Source organism: Dendrobates tinctorius, unplaced genomic scaffold (assembly GCF_039654945.1).
Source record: "Dendrobates tinctorius isolate UK_male_01 unplaced genomic scaffold, ASM3965494v1 ptg000021l, whole genome shotgun sequence".
NCBI classification, from domain to species: domain Eukaryota; kingdom Metazoa; phylum Chordata; class Amphibia; order Anura; family Dendrobatidae; genus Dendrobates; species Dendrobates tinctorius.
In genome coordinates, this window is record NW_027361689.1 from 9,999,230 (window position 1) to 10,020,194 (window position 20,965).

At 56.4% G+C, this 20,965-nt stretch overlaps 1 protein-coding gene across 7 annotated transcripts in view; it reads left to right on the forward strand.

Annotated features, from left to right (window-relative positions):
* Positions 1-20,965, forward strand: part of RNF144A (ring finger protein 144A) — a 190,853-nt gene that overhangs the window by 76,376 nt on the left and 93,512 nt on the right. Inside the window, exon 1 of one of the 7 annotated variants that reach the window (XM_073568170.1) lies at positions 18,557-18,690. The exons of 2 other annotated variants lie outside the window; for them this stretch is intronic. Coding sequence is in view for 2 of the 5 variants with exons in the window: in XM_073568168.1 (XP_073424269.1) it covers positions 18,759-19,031 (273 nt within the window). In the remaining 3 variants the exon portion in view is untranslated. 4 more of the 7 variants (XM_073568173.1, XM_073568168.1, XM_073568169.1 and 1 more) reach the window with 4 other exon arrangements.

The following is a 20,965-nucleotide window of genomic DNA, read 5'->3' on the forward strand; positions in this document are numbered from 1 at the left end:
ATACGCAGGTGCACTTGTTTAGACGAGCGCTCCTGTGTTCTCTCTGGTATTCCATGTGTCATGTGAGTGTATGATTTTTTTTCTCATCTAGCATCCGTATGACATCCGTATGCAGTGCGGTTTCTCTCTCTGCAACTATTATGTTCTATGCTACAGAATGGTAACGTATCCGTAAAAATTGAACGACGTACGCATTGTCTGGGTGCTGTTCCGCTTTTTTTCTCGCACCTGTTGACTTGCGTCCGATATACGTGGCCACTTGCAGCATGCTGAGATTTTTTTTTTCAAACCCAAATTCCAGCTGAGAAAAAACCTCACAGCAGAGCGCAGAATGAGGGAATAACATTAGTCAGGGTGCAATAAGACTTTTTTATCGGATTGCACACATCCGATTTATACACAGATGAGTATGCGCCATTATAGAGCCGATGTCAGGCTTCTCTACCAAAGGATTATCCAGTATGATTGGCAGTCCGAAATCAGACATGACAGATCGACATTTCTCCCGATAATCAGTCTGCTGATACCACCATGCATATTAGACTGTCGGCCAAAGTGATTCTTATGCCCCCCCCACCAATACACCTTAAATGGGTGCTCTGCTGAAGGATGATATCTCAGCAGTCTCTCCCATACACAGGAGCAATCACTCAATAGAGCTCTCATATGTCCTCTATGAAAGAGCCGCAGCCAGACACACATCTCACGGAGAACAAATAGACTGGAAGTCAGAAATAAGACATGCCGCATCCTCTGCAGTCACTCCATGCGACTGCAGACTTGTGAATCCTCACAGTGCGCACTGTGGAAGTTCTACAGTGTCGGAAACAGCCGGTCATGTGACCGCAAGTATGTGATTTGCATACTTCCAGCTACATCTTATCTAGACATGTTCGGCCTCACTCATACACTTGTATTGAACAAGGCCGAGGACGTCTAGTTGGCATGTGAACGGATGTATGCAAATCATATATTTGTGGCCATGTGCCTGCCACCAACACTGGAGGATCCTCACAGAGTGTACACTGCGCACTGTGAGGATTCACACGGCTCCTGCACACACTCACAGAGCCCCTGTACACACACATATGCCTCCTGCACACAGCTACCACGCACGCACACGGCTCCTGCACACAGCTACCACGCCCGCAAAAGGCTCCTGCACACAAATACCACGCACGCACACGGCTCCTGCACACAGCTACCGCGCACATACGGCTCCTGCACACACTCACACAGCCCCTGTACACAGCTACCACGCACACAAACGGCTCCTGCACAGCTACCATGCACACAAACGGCTCCTGCACAGCTACCATGCACACAAACGGCTCCTGCACACAGCTACCACGCACGCACACGGCTCCTGCACACAGCTACTACACACACGGTTCCTGCACACAGGTACTAAACACACACACACACAACTACTACACACGCATGGCTCCTGCACACAGCTGCTATGCAAACATACAGCTACTACACACATGGCTCCTGCACACACACATGCCTCCTGCACACAGCTACCACGCACGCATACGGCTCCTGCACACAGGTACCACGCACGCACACGGCTCCTGCACACAGCTTCCCCGCACGCACACGGCTCCTGCACACAGCTACCGCGCACGCACACGGCTCCTGCACAGCTACCATGCACACAAACGGCTCCTGCACACAGCTACCACGCATGCACACGGCTCCTGCACACAGCTACCATGCACGCATACGGCTCCTGCACACAGGTACCACGCACACGGCTCCTGCACACAGCTTCCCCGCACACACACGGCTCCTGCACACAGCTACCGCGCACGCACACGGTTCCTGCACACAGCTACCACGCCCGCAAAAGGCTCCTGCACACACTCACACAGCCCCTGTACACAGCTACGCACACACCACGCACGCACACGGCTCCTGCACACACGCACACAGCCCCTGTACACAGCTACCGCGCACGCACACGGCTCCTGCACACAGCTACCACGCACGCATACGGCTCCTGCACACACACGGCTCCTGCACACAGCTTCCGCGCACGCACACGGCTCCTGCACACAGCTACCGCACACGGTTCCTGCACACAGCTACAACGCCCGCAAAAGGCTCCTGCACACAGCTACCACGCACGCACACGGCTCCTGCACACAGCTATCACACACGCACACGGCTCCTGCACACAGCTATCACGCACGCATACAGCTCCTGCACACAGCTACCACGCACGCACACGGCTCCTGCACACACTCACACAGCCCCTGTACACAGCTACCACGCACACAAACGGCTCCTGCACAGCTACCATGCACACAAACGGCTCCTGCACACAGCTACCACGCACGCACACGGCTCCTGCACACAGCTACCACGCACGCATACGGCTCCTGCACACAGGTACCACGCACGCACACGGCTCCTGCACACAGCTTCCGCGCACGCACACGGCTCCTGCACACAGCTACCGCGCACGCACACGGTTCCTGCACACAGCTACCACGCCCGCAAAAGGCTCCTGCACACACTCACACAGCCCCTGTACACAGCTATACACACACCACGCACGCACACGGCTCCTGCACACACGCACACAGCCCCTGTACACAGCTACCACGCACGCACACGGCTCCTGCACACAGCTACCACGCACGCATACGGCTCCTGCACACACACGGCTCCTGCACACAGCTTCCGCGAACGCACACTGCTCCTGCACACAGCTACCGCACACGGTTCCTGCACACAGCTACAACGCCCGCAAAAGGCTCCTGCACACAGCTACCACGCACGCACACGGCTCCTGCACACAGCTATCACACACGCACACGGCTCCTGCACACAGCTATCACGCACGCTTACAGCTCCTGCACACAGCTACCACGCACGCACACGGCTCCTGCACACAGCTATCACGCACGCACACGGCTCCTGCACACAGCTATAACGCACGCATACAGCTCCTGCACACAGCTACCACGCACGCACACGGCTCCTGCACAAACGGGTACCACACACGCACACACCCGAATGCTGCACACAGCTACCACGCCCGCAAAAGGCTCCTGCAAACAGCTACCACGCACGTACACGGTTCCTGCACACAGCTACCACGCACGCAAAAGGCTCCTGCACACAGTTACCACGCACGCACACGGCTCCTGCACACAGCTATCACCCACGCATACAGCTCCGGCACACAGCTACCACGCACGCACACGGCTCCTGCACACAGCTACCGCGCACGCACACGCTCCTGCACACAGCTACCACGCACGCATACGGCTCCTGCACACAGCTACCACGCACGCATACGGCTCCTGCACACAGCTACCACGCACGCACACGGCTCCTGCACACAGCTACCACGCACGTACACGGCTCCTGCACACAGCTACCACGCACGCACACGGCTCCTGCAGCTACCACGCCCGCAAAAGGCTCCTGCACACAGCTACCGCGCACGCACATGGTTCCTGCACACAGCTACCGCGCACGCATACGGCTCCTGCACACAGCTACCGCGCACGCACACGGCTCCTGCACACAGCTACCGCGCACGCACACGGCTCCTGCACACAGCTACCTCGCACGCACACGGTTCCTGCACACAGCTACCACGCACGCAAACGGCTCCTGCACACAGCTACAACGATCGCACACGGCTCCTGCACACAGCTACCACGCACGCACACGGTTCCTGCACACAGCTACTACACACACGGTTCCTGCACACAGGTACTAAACACACACACACACAACTACTACACACGCATGGCTCCTGCACACAGCTGCTACGCAAACATACAGCTACTACACACATGGCTCCTGCACACACACATGCCTCCTGCACACACACATGCCTCCTGCACACAGCTACCACGCACGCAAATGGCTCCTGCACACAGCTACCACGCACACAAACGGCTCCTGCACACAGCTACCACGCACTCACACGGCTCCTGCACACAGCTACCACGCACGCACACGGCTCCTGCACACAGCTAACGCACAGGCACACGGCTCCTGCACACAGCTATCACGCATGCATACGGCTCCTGCACACAGGTACTACACACCAAACACGGCTCCTGCACACAGCTACCACGAACGCACACGGCTCCTGCACACAGCTACCACGCACGCACACGGTTCCTGCACACAGCTACTACACAAATGGTTCCTGCACACAGGTACTAAACACACACACACAACTACTGCACACGCATGGCTCCTGCACACAGCTGCTACACAAACATACAGCTACTACACACACAGCTCCTGCACACACTCACACAGCCCCTGTACACACACACACATGCCTCCTGCACACAGCTACCACGCACGCAAACGGCTCCTGCACACAGCTACCACGCACGCAAACGACTCCTGCACACAGCTACCACGAACGAACACGGCTCCTGCACACAGCTACCATGCACGCAAACGGCTCCTGCACACAGCTACCATGCACGCACACGGCTCCTGCACAGCTAAGACGCACGCACACGGCTCCTGCACACAGCTACCACGCACGCAAACGGCTCCTGCACACAGCTACCACGCACGCACACGGCTCCTGCACACAGCTACCACGCATGCACACAGCTCCTGCACACAGTTACCATGCACGCACACGGCTCATGCACAGCTACCACGCACGCACACGGCTCCTGCACACAGCTACCACGCACGCAAACGGCTCCTGCACACAGCTACCACGCACGCACACGGCTCCTGCACACAGCTACCACGCATGCACACGGCTCCTGCACACAGCTACCGCACAGGCACACAGCTCCTGCACACAGCTACCACGCAAGCACACGGCTCCTGCACACAGGTACTACACACCAAACACGGCTCATGCACACAGCTACCTCGCACGCATATGGCTCCTGCACACAGCTACCATGCACGCATATGGCTCCTGCACACAGCTACCACGCACGCATAGGGCTCCTGCACACAGCTACCACGCACGCACATGGCTCTTGCACACAGCTACCATGCACGCACACGGTTCCTGCACACAGCTACTACACACAAACACGGCTCCTGCACACAGGTACTGAACACACACACAACTACTGCACACAGCTGCTACGCAAACATACAGCTACTACACACACGGCTCCTGTACACAGCAACTACACACACGGCTTCTGCACACAGCAACTACACACACACACATGGCTCCTGCACACAGCAACTACACACACACACAGCTACTACACACACAGCTGCTACACACACTCACACCTCCTGCACACAGCTGCTACACACACACACGCACACACAGTTCCTGCACACAGCAGCTACGCAAACACACAACTACTACACACACACACGGCTCCTGCACACAGCTACTACACACACAGCTCCTGCACACAGCAGCTACACACACACAGCTCCTGCACACAGCTCCTGCACACAGCTACAACATACACGGCTCCTTCTGCACACAGCAACTACACACACGGTTCCTGCACACAGCTACTACACACACACGGTTTCTGCACACAGCTGCTACACACACACACACGGTTCCTGTACACAGCAGCTACGCAAACACACAGCTACTATACACACTCATGGCTCCTGCACACAGCTCCTGCACACAGCTACTACACACATGGCACCTGCACACAGCTACAACACACACGGCTCCTGAACACAGCTACTACACACACACACGGCTCCTGCACACAGGTACTAAACACACAGCTCCTGCACACAGCTAAAACACACACACACGGCTCCTGCACACAGGTACTACACACACGGCTCCTGCACACAGCTACAACAAACACGGCTCCTGCACACAGCTACTACACACACACGGCTCCTGCACACAGGTACTACACACACTCACGGCTCATGCACACAGCTACTACACACACACCCGCGCACACACACATGGCTCCTACACACAGGTACTACACATACGGCTCCTGCACACAACTACAACACACAGACACGGCTCCTGAACACAGCTACTACACACACACACAGTTCCTACATACACTCACGGGCCTGCACACAGCTACTACACACACACGGCTCGTGCACACAGCTACTACACACGACTCCTGCACACAGGTACTACACACACACACGGTTCCTGCACACAGCAGCTACGCAAGCACACAGCTACTACACACACTCACGGCTCCTGCACACAGCTACTACATACACAGCTCCTGCACACAGCTACTACACACACGCAGCTCCTACACACACTCACGGGCCTGTACACAGCTACTACACACACACGGCTCCTGCACACAGCTACTACACACACGGCTCCTGCACACAGCTACTACACACACGGCTCCTGCACACAGCTACAACACACGGCTCCTGAACACAGCTACTACACACACACACGGCTCCTGCACACAGGTACTAAACACACAGCTCCTGCACACAGCTACAACATACACACACAGCTCCTGCACACAGGTACTACACACACGGCTCCTGCACACAAGGCTCCTGCACACAGCTACTACACACACACACGGCTCCTGCACACAGGTACTACACACACTCACGGTTCATGCACACAGCTACTACACACACACATGGCTCCTGCACACAGGTACTACACACATGGCTCCTGCACACAGCTACAACACACACACGGCTCCTGAGCACAGCTACTACACACACACGGCTCCTAAACACAGCTACTAAACCCACACACACACGGCTCCTGAACACAGCTACTACACACACACACACACGGCTCCTGCACACAGGTACTATACACAAACACACCTCCTGCACACAGCTACTACACACACACACGGCTCCTGAACACAGCTACTACACACACACACGTCTCGTGCACACAGCTACTACACACACACACGGCTCCTGAACACAGCTACTACACACACACACGGCTCCTGCACACAGCTACTACACACACACACACGGCTCCTGCACACAGGTACTTCACACATGGCTCCTGCACACAGCTACAAGACACACGGCTCCTGAACACAGCTACTACACACACACGGCTCCAGCACAAAGCTACTACACAAACACACGGCTCTTGAAAACAGCTACTACACACACACATGGCTCCTGCACACAGCTACTACACACACACGGCTCCTGCACACAGCTACTACACACACACACACCCGGCTCCTGCACACAGCTACTAAACACACACGGCTCCTGAACACAGCTACTACACACACACGGCTCTTGAGCACAGCTACTACACACACACACGGCTCCTGAACACAGCTAGTACACACACACGGCTCCTGCACACAGGTACTACACACACGGCTCCTGCACACAGCTACTACACACACACGGCTACTGAACACAGCTACTACACACACACAGCTCCTGCACACAGGTACTACACACACGGCTCCTGCACACAGCTAGTACACACACACGGCTCCTGCACACAGGTACTACACACACGGCTCCTGCACACAGCTACTACACACACACGGCTACTGAACACAGCTACTACACACACACGGCTCCTGAACACAGCTACTACTACACACACACAGCTCCTGAACACATCTAGTACACACACACGGCTCCTGCACACAGGTACTACACACATGGCTCCTGCACACAGCTACTACACACACACACACGGCTCCTGCACACAGCTACTACACACACACGGCTCCTGAAAACAGCTAGTACACACACACACGGCTCCTGAACACAGCTACTACACACACACGGCTCCTGCACACAGGTACTACACAGACGGCTCCTGCACACAGCTACTACACACACACGGCTCCTGCACACAGGTACTACACACACACACGGCTCCTGCGCACAGGTACTACACACACAGCTACTACACACACACACGGCTCCTGCACACAGGTACTACACAAACGGCTCCTGCACACAGGTACTACACACACACGGCTCCTGCACACAGGTACAACACACACACGGCTCCTGCACACAGGTACTACACACACGACTCCTGCACACAGCTACTACACACACACACGGCTCCTGTATACAGGTACTACACACACACGGCTCCTGCACACAGGTACTACACACACACAGCTACTACACACACACACGGCTCCTGCACACAGGTACTACACACATGGCTCCTGCACACAGCTACTACACACACACGGCTCCTGCACACAGCTACTACACACACACACGGCTCCTGCACACAGCTACTACACATGCACGCGGCTCCTGCACACAGCTACTACACACAAACACCTACTACACACACACACGGCTACTGCACAACACGGCACCTGCACACAGCTACTACACACACACACACGGCTCCTGCACACAGGTACTACACACAGCTAGTACACACACACGGCTCCTGCACACAGGTACTACAAACACGGCTCCTGCACACAGCTGCTACACACACACACGGCCCCTGCACACAGGTACTACACACACGGCTCCTGCACACAGCTACAACACACACGGCTCCTGAACACAGCTAATACACACACACACGGCTCGTGCACACAGCTACTACACACACAGCTCCTGCACACAGGTACTACACACACGGTTCCTGCACACAGCAGTTATGCAAACACAAAGCTACTACACACACTCACGTCTCCTGCACACAGCTAATATACAACACACAGCTCCTGTACACAGCTACTACACACACTCACGGGCCTGCACACAGCTACCACACACACGGCTCCTGCACACAGCTACAACACACACGGCTCCTGAACACAGCTACTACACACACACACGGCTCCTGCACACAGGTACTACACACACGGCTCCTGCACACAGCTACTACACACACACACGGCTCCTGTACACAGGTACTACACACACACACGGCTCCTGCACACAGGTACTACACACACACAGCTACTACACACACACACGGCTCCTGCACACAGCTACTACACATGCACACACCTACTACACACACACACGGCTCCTGCACAACACGGCAGCTGCACACAGCTACTACACACACACACGGCTCCTGCACACATGTACTACACACAGCTAGTACACACACGGCTCCTGCACACAGGTACTACAAACACGGCTCCTGCACACAGCTACTACACACACACACGGCCCCTGCACACAGGTACTACACACACGGCTTCTGCACACAGCTACAACACACACGGCTCCTGAACACAGCTACTACACACACACACGGCTCGTGCACACAGCTACTACACACACAGCTCCTGCACACAGGTACTACACACACGGTTCCTGCACACAGCAGCTACGCAAACACAAAGCTAATACACACACTCACGGCTCCTGCACACAGCTACTACACACACAGCTCCTGCACACAGCTACTACACACACACGCAGCTCCTACACACACTCACGGGCCTGCATACAGCTACTACACACACACACGGCTCCTGCACACAGGTACTAAACACACAGCTCCTGCACACAGCTACAACACACACACGGCTCCTGCACACATGTACTACACACACGGCTCCTGCACTCAGCTACTACACACACGGCTCCTGCACACAGCTACAACACACACGGCTCCTGCACACAGCTACTACACACACACACGGCTCCCGCACACAGGTACTACACACACTCACAGCTCATGCATACAGGTACTACACACACTCACGGCTCATGCATACAGCTACTACACACACACACACACCCGCGCACACACACATGGCTCCTGCACACAGGTACTACACACACGGCTCCTGCACACAGCTACAACACACAGACACGGCTCCTGAACACAGCTACAACACACACACAGCTCCTACACACACTCACGGGCTTGCACACAGCTACTACACACTCACAGCTCCTGCACACAGGTACTACACACACGGCTCCTGCACACAGCTACTACACACACAGCTCCTGCACACATCTACTACACACACGCAGCTCCTACACACACTCACGGGCCAGCACACAGCTACTACACACAAACGGCTCCTGCACACAGCTACTACACACTCGGCTCCTGAACACAGCTACTACACACACACACGGCTCCTGCACACAGCTACAACACACACGGCTCCTGCACGCAGCTACTACACACACACACGGCTCCTGCACACAGGTACTACACACACTCATGGCTCATGCATACAGGTACTACACACACTCACGGCTCATGCATACAGGTACTACACACACTCACGGCTCATACATACAGCTACTACACACACACACAACCGCGCACACACACGGCTCCTGCAAACAGGTACTACACACACGGCTCCTGCACACAGCTACAACACACACACACGGCTCCTGAACACAGCTACTACACACACACAGCTCCTACACACACTCACGGGCTTGCACACAGCTACTACACACACACGGCTCCTGCACACAGCTACTACGCACACAGCTCCTGCACACAGCTACTACACACACACGCAGCTCCTACACACACTCACGGGCCAGCACACAGCTACTACACACAAACGGCTCCCGCACACAGCTACTACACACACATGGCTACTGCACACAGCTACTACACACACACCCGCGCACACACACATGGCTCCTGCACACAGGTACTACACATACGGCTCCTGCACACAACTACAACACACAGACACGGCTCCTGAACACAGCTACTACACACACACACAGTTCCTACACACACTCACGGGCCTGCACACAGCTACTACACACACACGGCTCGTGCACACAGCTACTACACACGACTCCTGCACACAGGTACTACACACACACACGGTTCCTGCACACAGCAGCTACGCAAACACACAGCTACTACACACACTCACGGCTCCTTCACACAGCTACTACACACACAGCTCCTGCACACAGATCCTGCACACAGCTACTACACACACGCAGCTCCTACACACACTCACGGGCCTGCACACAGCTACAACACACGGCTCCTGAACACAGCTACTACACACACACACGGCTCCTGCGCACAGGTGCTAAACACACAGCTCCTGCACACAGCTACAACATACACACACAGCTCCTGCACACAGGTACTACACACACGGCTCCTGCACACAGCTACTACACACACACACGGCTCCTGCACACAGGTACTACACACACTCACGGTTCATGCACACAGCTACTACACACACACATGGCTCCTGCACACAGGTACTACACACATGGCTCCTGCACACAGCTACAACACACACACGGCTCCTAAGCACAGCTACTACACACACACGGCTCCTAAACACAGCTACTAAACCCACACACACACGGCTCCTGAACACAGCTACTACACACACACGGCTCCTGCACACAGGTACTATACACAAACACACCTCCTGCACACAGCTACTACACACACACACGGCTCCTGAACACAGCTACTACACACACACGTCTCGTGCACACAGCTACTACACACACACACACGGCTCCTGAACACAGCTACTACACACACACACACACGGCTCCTGCACACAGCTACTACACACACACACGGCTCCTGCACACAGGTACTTCACACACGGCTCCTGCACACAGCTACAAGACACACGGCTCCTGAACACAGCTACTACACACACATGGCTCCAGCACAAAGCTACTACACAAACACACGGCTCTTGAAAACAGCTACTACACACACACATGGCTCCTGCACACAGCTACTACACACACACACACGGCTCCTGCACACAGCTACTACACACACACACACCCGGCTCCTGCACACAGCTACTAAACACACACGGCTCCTGAACACAGCTACTACACACACACGGCTCTTGAGCACAGCTACTACACACACACACGGCTCCTGAACACAGCTAGTACACACACACGGCTCCTGCACACAGGCACTACACACACGGCTCCTGCACACAGCTACTACACACACACGGCTACTGAACACAGCTACTACACACACACAGCTCCTGCACACAGGTACTACACACACGGCTCCTGCACACAGCTAGTACACACACACGGCTCCTGCACACAGGTACTACACACACGGCTCCTGCACACAGCTACTACACACACACGGCTACTGAACACAGCTACTACACACACACGGCTCCTGAACACAGCTACTACTACACACACACAGCTCCTGAACACATCTAGTACACACACACGGCTCCTGCACACAGGTACTACACACATGGCTCCTGCACACAGCTACTACACACACACACGGCTCCTGCACACAGCTACTACACACACACACGGCTCCTGAAAACAGCTAGTACACACACACACGGCTCCTGAACACAGCTACTACACACACACGGCTCCTGCACACAGGTACTACACAGACGGCTCCTGCACACAGCTACTACACACACACGGCTCCTGCACACAGGTACTACACACACACACGGCTCCTGCACACAGGTACTACACACACAGCTACTACACACACACATGGCTCCTGCACACAGGTACTACACAAACGGCTCCTGCACACAGGTACTACACACACACACGGCTCCTGCACACAGGTACAACACACACACGGCTCCTGCACACAGGTTCTACACACACGGCTCCTGCACACAGCTACTACACACACACACGGCTCCTGTATACAGGTACTACACACACACGGCTCCTGCACACAGGTACTACACACACACAGCTACTACACACACACACGGCCCCTGCACACAGGTACTACACACATGGCTCCTGCACACAGCTACTACACACACACACGGCTCCTGCACACAGCTACTACACACACACGGCTCCTGCACACAGCTACTACACATGCACACGGCTCCTGCACACAGCTACTACACACAAACACCTACTACACACACACACGGCTACTGCACAACACGGAACCTGCACACAGCTACTACACACACACACACACGGCTCCTGCACACAGGTACTACACACAGCTAGTACACACACACGGCTCCTGCACACAGGTACTACAAACACGGCTCCTGCACACAGCTGCTACACACACACACGGCCCCTGCACACAGGTACTACACACACGGCTCCTGCACACAGCTACAACACACACGGCTCCTGAACACAGCTACTACACACACACACGGCTCGTGCACACAGCTACTACACACACGGTTCCTGCACACAGGTACTATACACACGGTTCCTGCACACAGCAGTTATGCAAACACAAAGCTACTACACACACTCACGTCTCCTGCACACAGCTAATATACAACACACAGCTCCTGTACACAGCTACTACACACACTCACGGGCCTGCACACAGCTACCACACACACGGCTCCTGCACACAGCTACAACACACACGGCTCCTGAACACAGCTACTACACACACACACACGGCTCCTGCACACAGGTACTACACACACGGCTCCTGCACACAGCTACTACACACACACACGGCTCCTGTACACAGGTACCACACACACACACGGCTCCTGCACACAGGTACTACACACACACAGCTACTACACACACACACGGCTCCTGCACACAGCTACTACACATGCACACGGCTTCTGCACACAGCTACTACACACACACCTACTACACACACACACGGCTCCTGCACAACACGGCAGCTGCACACAGCTACTACACACACACACGGCTCCTGCACACATGTACTACACACAGCTAGTACACACACGGCTCCTGCACACAGGTACTACAAACACGGCTCCTGCACACAGCTACTACACACACACACGGCCCCTGCACACAGGTACTACACACACGGCTTCTGCACACAGCTACAACACACACGGCTCCTGAACACAGCTACTACACACACACACGGCTCGTGCACACAGCTACTACACACACGGCTCCTGCACACAGGTACTACACACACGGTTCCTGCACACAGCAGCTACGCAAACACAAAGCTAATACACACACTCACGGCTCCTGCACACAGCTCCTGCACACAGCTACTACACACACACGCAGCTCCTACACACACTCACGGGCCTGCATACAGCTACTACACACACACACGGCTCCTGCACACAGGTACTAAACACACAGCTCCTGCACACAGCTACAACACACACACACGGCTCCTGCACACATGTACTACACACACGGCTCCTGCACTCAGCTACTACACACACGGCTCCTGCACACAGCTACAACACACACGGCTCCTGCACACAGCTACTACACACACACACGGCTCCCGCACACAGGTACTACACACACTCACGGCTCATGCATACAGGTACTACACACACTCACGGCTCATGCATACAGCTACTACACACACACACACACACATGGCTCCTGCACACAGGTACTACACACACGGCTCCTGCACACAGCTACAACACACAGACACGGCTCCTGAACACAGCTACAACACACACACAGCTCCTACACACACTCACGGGCTTGCACACAGCTACTACACACACACGGCTCCTGCACACAGGTACTACACACACGGCTCCTGCACACAGCTACTACACACACAGCTCCTGCACACATCTACTACACACACACGCAGCTCCTACACACACTCACGGGCCAGCACACAGCTACTACACACAAACGGCTCCTGCACACAGCTACTACACACTCGGCTCCTGCACACAGCTACAACACACACGGCTCCTGCACGCAGCTACTACACACACACACGGCTCCTGCACACAGGTACTACACACACTCAAGGCTCATGCATACAGGTACTACACACACTCACGGCTCATGCATACAGGTACTACACACACTCACGGCTCATACATACAGCTACTACACACACACACACAACCGCGCACACACACGGCTCCTGCAAACAGGTACTACACACACGGCTCCTGCACACAGCTACAACACACACACACGGCTCCTGAACACAGCTACTACACACACACAGCTCCTACACACACTCACGGGCTTGCACACAGCTACTACACACACACGGCTCCTGCACACAGCTACTACACACACAGCTCCTGCACACAGCTACTACACACACACGCAGCTCCTACACACACTCACGGGCCAGCACACAGCTACTACACACAAACGGCTCCCGCACACAGCTACTACACACACATGGCTACTGCACACAGCTACTACACACACGGCTCCTGCACACAGCTACTACACACACAGCTCCTGCACACAGCTACTACACACACACGCAGCTCCTACACACACTCACGGGCCAGCACACAGCTACTACACACAAACGGCTCCCGCACACAGCTACTACACACACATGGCTACTGCACACAGCTACTACACACACGGCTCCTGAACACAGCTACTACACACACACACACGGCTCCTGCACACAGCTACAACACACACACACGGCTCCTGCACACAGCTACAACACACACAGCTCCTGCACACAGCTACTACACACACACACACGGCTCCTGCACACAGGTACTACACACAATCACGGCTCATGCATACAGGTACTACACACACTCACGGCTCATGCATACAGCTACTACACACACACCCGCGCACACACACACGGCTCCTGCAAACAGGTACTACACACACGGCTCCTGCACACAGCTACAACACACACACAGCTCCTACACACACTCACGGGCCAGCACACAGCTACTACACACACACACGGCTCCTGCACACAGCTGCTACACACACACACACACAGTTCCTGCACACAGCAGCTACACACACACACGGCTCCTGCACACAGGTACTACACACACGGCTCCTGCACACAGCTACAACACACACACGGCTCCTGCACACAGCTACTACACACACACGGCTCCTGCACACAGCTACAACACACAGACACGGCTCCTGAACACAGCTCCTACACACACTCACGGGCTTGCACACAGCTACTACACACACACGGCTCCTGCACACAGCTACTACACACACAGCTCCTGCACACATCTACTACACACACGCAGCTCCTACACACACTCACGGGCCAGCACACAGCTACTACACACAAACGGCTCCTGCACACAGCTACTACACACTCGGCTCCTGAACACAGCTACTACACACACACACGGCTCCTGCACACAGCTACAACACACACGGCTCCTGCACAAAGCTACAACACACACGGCTCCTGCACGCAGCTACTACACACACACACGGCTCCTGCACACAGGTACTACACACACTCATGGCTCATGCATACAGGTACTACACACAATCACGGCTCATGCATACAGGTACTACACACACACAGCTACTACACACACACACGGCTCCTGCACACAGGTACTACACACACGGCTCCTGCACACAGCTACTACACACACACGGCTCCTGCACACAGCTACTACACACACAGCTCCTGCACACAGCTACTACACACACACGCAGCTCCTACACACACTCACGGCTCCTGCACACAGCTACTACACACACACGGCTCCTGAACACAGCTACTACACACACACGGCTCCTGCACACAGCTACCACACACACACACACGGCTCCTGCACACAGCTACAACACACACACACGGCTCCTGCACACAGCTACCACACACACACACACGGCTCCTGCACACAGCTACTACACACACACACGGCTCCTGCACACAGCTACTACACACACTCACGGCTCCTGCACACAGGTACTACACACACTCACGGCTCCTGCACACAGGTACTACACACACTCACGGCTCCTGCACGCAGCTACAACACACACACACGGCTCCTGCACACAGCTACTACACACACACACACGGCTCCTGCACACAGCTACTACACACACACACGGCTCCTGTATACAGGTACTACACACACACACGGCTCCTGCACACAGGTACTACACACACTCACGGCTCCTGCACACAGGTACTACACACACTCACGGCTCCTGCACGCAGCTACAACACACACACACGGCTCCTGCACACAGCTACTACACACACACACACGGCTCCTGCACACAGCTACTACACACACACACGGCTCCTGTATACAGGTACTACACACACACACGGCTCCTGCACACAGGTACTACACACACTCACGGCTCCTGCACGCAGCTACAACACACACACACGGCTCCTGCACACAGCTACTACACACACACACACGGCTCCTGCACACAGGTACTACACACACACACGGCTCCTGTATACAGGTACTACACACACACACGGCTCCTGCACACAGGTACTACACACACTCACGGCTCCTGCACGCAGCTACAACACACACACACGGCTCCTGCACACAGCTACTACACACACACACACGGCTCCTGCACACAGGTACTACACACACTCACGGCTCCTGCACGCAGCTACAACACACACACACGGCTCCTGCACACAGCTACTACACACACACACACGGCTCCTGCACACAGCTACTACACACACACATGGCTCCTGTATACAGGTACTACACACACACACGGCTCCTGTATACAGGTACTACACACACTCACGGCTCCTGCACACAGGTACTACACACACTCACGGCTCCTGCACGCAGCTACAACACACACACACGGCTCCTGCACACAGCTACTACACACACACACACGGCTCCTGCACACAGCTACTACACACACACACTGCTCCTGCACACAGGTACTACACAAACACACAGCTCCTGTATACAGGTACTACACACACTCACGGCTCCTGCACACAGGTACTACACACACTCACGGCTCCTGCACGCAGCTACAACACACACACACGGCTCCTGCACACAGCTACTACACACACACACACGGCTCCTGCACACAGGTACTACACACACACACGGCTCCTGTATACAGGTACTACACACACACACGGCTCCTGCACACAGGTACTACACACACACACGGCTCCTGCACACAGGTACTACACACACACACGGCTCCTGTATACAGGTACTACACACACACACGGCTCCTGCACACAGGTACTACACACACTCACGGCTCCTGCACACAGGTACTACACACACTCACGGCTCCTGCACACAGGTACTACACACACACACGGCTCCTGCACACAGGTACTACACACACTCACGGCTCCTGCACACAGCTACTACACACACACACGGCTCCTGTATACAGGTACTACACACACTCACGGCTCCTGCACACAGCTACTACACACTCACACGGCTCCTGTATACAGGTACTACACACACTCACGGCTCCTGCACACAGGTACTACACACACACACGGCTCCTGCACACAGGTACTACACACACACACGGCTCCTGTATACAGGTACTACACACACACACGGCTCCTGCACACAGGTACTACACACACTCACGGCTCCTGCACACAGGTACTACACACACTCACGGCTCCTGCACACAGGTACTACACACACACACGGCTCCTGCACACAGGTACTACACACACTCACGGCTCCTGCACACAGGTACTACACACACTCACGGCTCCTGCACACAGGTACTACACACACACACGGCTCCTGCACACAGGTACTACACACACACACGGCTCCTGTATACAGGTACTACACACACTCACGGCTCCTGCACACAGCTACTACACACTCACACGGCTCCTGCGCGGACGCACACTGGTGCCCTCCCCCTGTCAGTCTCTCTGGTGTCAGCCTCCTCCAGACTTCTTGCTGCTCAGCTCACCATCAGGCACGTTATCATCCCAGCATCCTACACTACGCATGCGCAGCTGGTAGACCGCATCAAGCTCTCAGAGTTGCTGTCAAGAGGCTCTATGCAGCTCTGTCCTTAAAAGTAAGTACACCCCTGTGATCAGTGATCTGAGGGCAGGGCGTCGTCAGACATTGCTGTAGGTTGCATACATGGCCGCTTTGTCTTGTAGTCTCCTTGCAGTAATCTCCGGCCTTATACTGCGGTCACTACAAAGCATTGCATCATCGGTGCTGTGTGATCCATGGTCAGTGGCGGGGATGTTGCTCATCACATCCACATCGTGCGCCCCCTCCCCGGCTTGGAGGCTGCCAGGCTCTGTGCTCTCTCCCCTCCTCCTGAGGCTGGTCACAGATACGGAGGAAGAGGGAGGAGAGAGCTCAGTGCTGTGTGCGGTAGCCCTCACCATAGGAGCCGGCTGTGGGGTAAGAGACCTGTGCTGGGGAGAAGGGGCAGAGTGCTGGGAGAAGGGGCAGAGTGCTGGGGGGAAGGGGCAGAGTGCTGGGGAGAAGGGGCAGAGTGCTGTGGGGTAAGAGACCTGTGCTGGGGAGAAGGGGCAGAGTGCTGGGGAGAAGGGGCAGAGTGCTGGGAGAAGGGGCAGAGTGCTGGGAGAAGGGGCAGAGTGCTGGGAGAAGGGGCAGAGTGCTGGGAGAAGGGGCAAAGTGCTGGGGGGAAGGGGCAGAGTGCTGGGGGTAAGGGGCAGAGTGCTGGGGGGAAGGGGCAGAGTGCTGGGGAGAAGGGGCAGAGTGCTGGGAGAAGGGGCAGAGTGCTGGGAGAAGGGGCAGAGTGCTGGGGGGAAGGGGCAGAGTGCTGGGGGGAAGGGGCAGAGTGCTGGGGGGAAGGGGCAGAGTGCTGGGGAGAAGGGGCAGAGTGCTGGGAGAAGGGGCAGAGTGCTGGGGAGAAGGGGCAGAGTGCTGGGGGGAAGGGGTAGAGTGCTGGGGGGAAGGGGCAGAGTGCTGGGGAGAAGGGGCAGAGTGCTGGGGAGAAGGGGAAGAGTGCTGGGGAGAAGGGGCAGAGTGCTGGGGAGAAGGGGCAGAGTGCTGGGGGGAAGGGGCAGAGTGCTGGGAGAAGGGGCAGAGTGCTGGGAGAAGGGGCAGAGTGCTTGGGAGAAGGGGCAGAGTGCTGGGAGAAGGGGCAAAGTGCTGGGGGGAAGGGGCAGAGTGCTGGGGGGAAGGGGCAGAGTGCTGGGGGGAAGGGGCAGAGTGCTGGGGAGAAGGGGCAGAGTGCTGGGAGAAGGGGCAGAGTGCTGGGGGGAAGGGGCAGAGTGCTGGGGAGAAGGGGCAGAGTGCTGGGAGAAGGGGCAGAGTGCTGGGGAGAAGGGGCAGAGTGCTGGGGGGAAGGGGCAGAGTGCTGGGGGGAAGGGGCAGAGTGCTGGGGAGAAGGGGCAGAGTGCTGGGGAGAAGGGGCAGAGTGCTGGGGAGAAGGGGCAGAGTGCTGGGGGGAAGGGGCAGAGTGCTGGGAGAAGGGGCAGAGTGCTGGGAGAAGGGGCAGAGTGCTGGGGGGAAGGGGCAGAGTGCTGGGGGGAAGGGGCAGAGTGCTGGGGAGAAGGGGCAGAGTGCTGGGGAGAAGGGGCAGAGTGCTGGGGGGAAGGGGCAGAGTGCTGGGGAGAAGGGGCAGAGTGCTGGGGGGAAGGGGCAGAGTGCTGGGGGGAAGGGGCAGAGTGCTGGGGGGAAGGGGCAGAGTGCTGGGGAGAAGGGGCACAATGCTGGGGAGAAGGGGCAGAGTGCTGGGAGAAGGGGCAGAGTGCTGGAGAGAAGGGGCAGAGTGCTGGGGAGAAGGGGCACAATGCTGGGGAGAAGGGGCAGAGTGCTGGGGAGAAGGGGCAGAGTGCTGGGGAGAAGGGGCAGAGTGCTGTGGGGTAAGAGACCTGTGCTGGGGAGAAGGGGCAGAGTGCTGGGGGGAAGGGGCAGAGTGCTTGGGGGAAGGGGCAGAGTGCTGGGGAGAAGGGGCAGAGTGCTGGGAGAAGGGGCAGAGTGCTGGGAGAAGGGGCAGAGTGCTGGGGGGAAGGGGCAGAGTGCTGGGGGGAAGGGGCAGAGTGCTGTGGGGTAAGAGACCTGTGCTGGGGAGAAGGGGCAGAGTGCTGGGGGGAAGGGGCAGAGTGCTGGGGAGAAGGGGCAGAGTGCTGGTAGAAGGGGCAGAGTGCTGGTAGAAGGGGCAGAGTGCTGGGGGGAAGGGGCAGAGTGCTGGGGGGAAGGGGCAGAGTGCTGTGGGGTAAGAGACCTGTGCTGTGGAGAAGGGGCAGAGTGCTGGGGGGAAGGGGCAGAGTGCTGGGGAGAAGGGGCAGAGTGCTGGGGGGAAGGGGCAGAGTGCTGGGGAGAAGGGGCAGAGTGCTGGGGGGAAGGGGCAGAGTGCTGGGGAG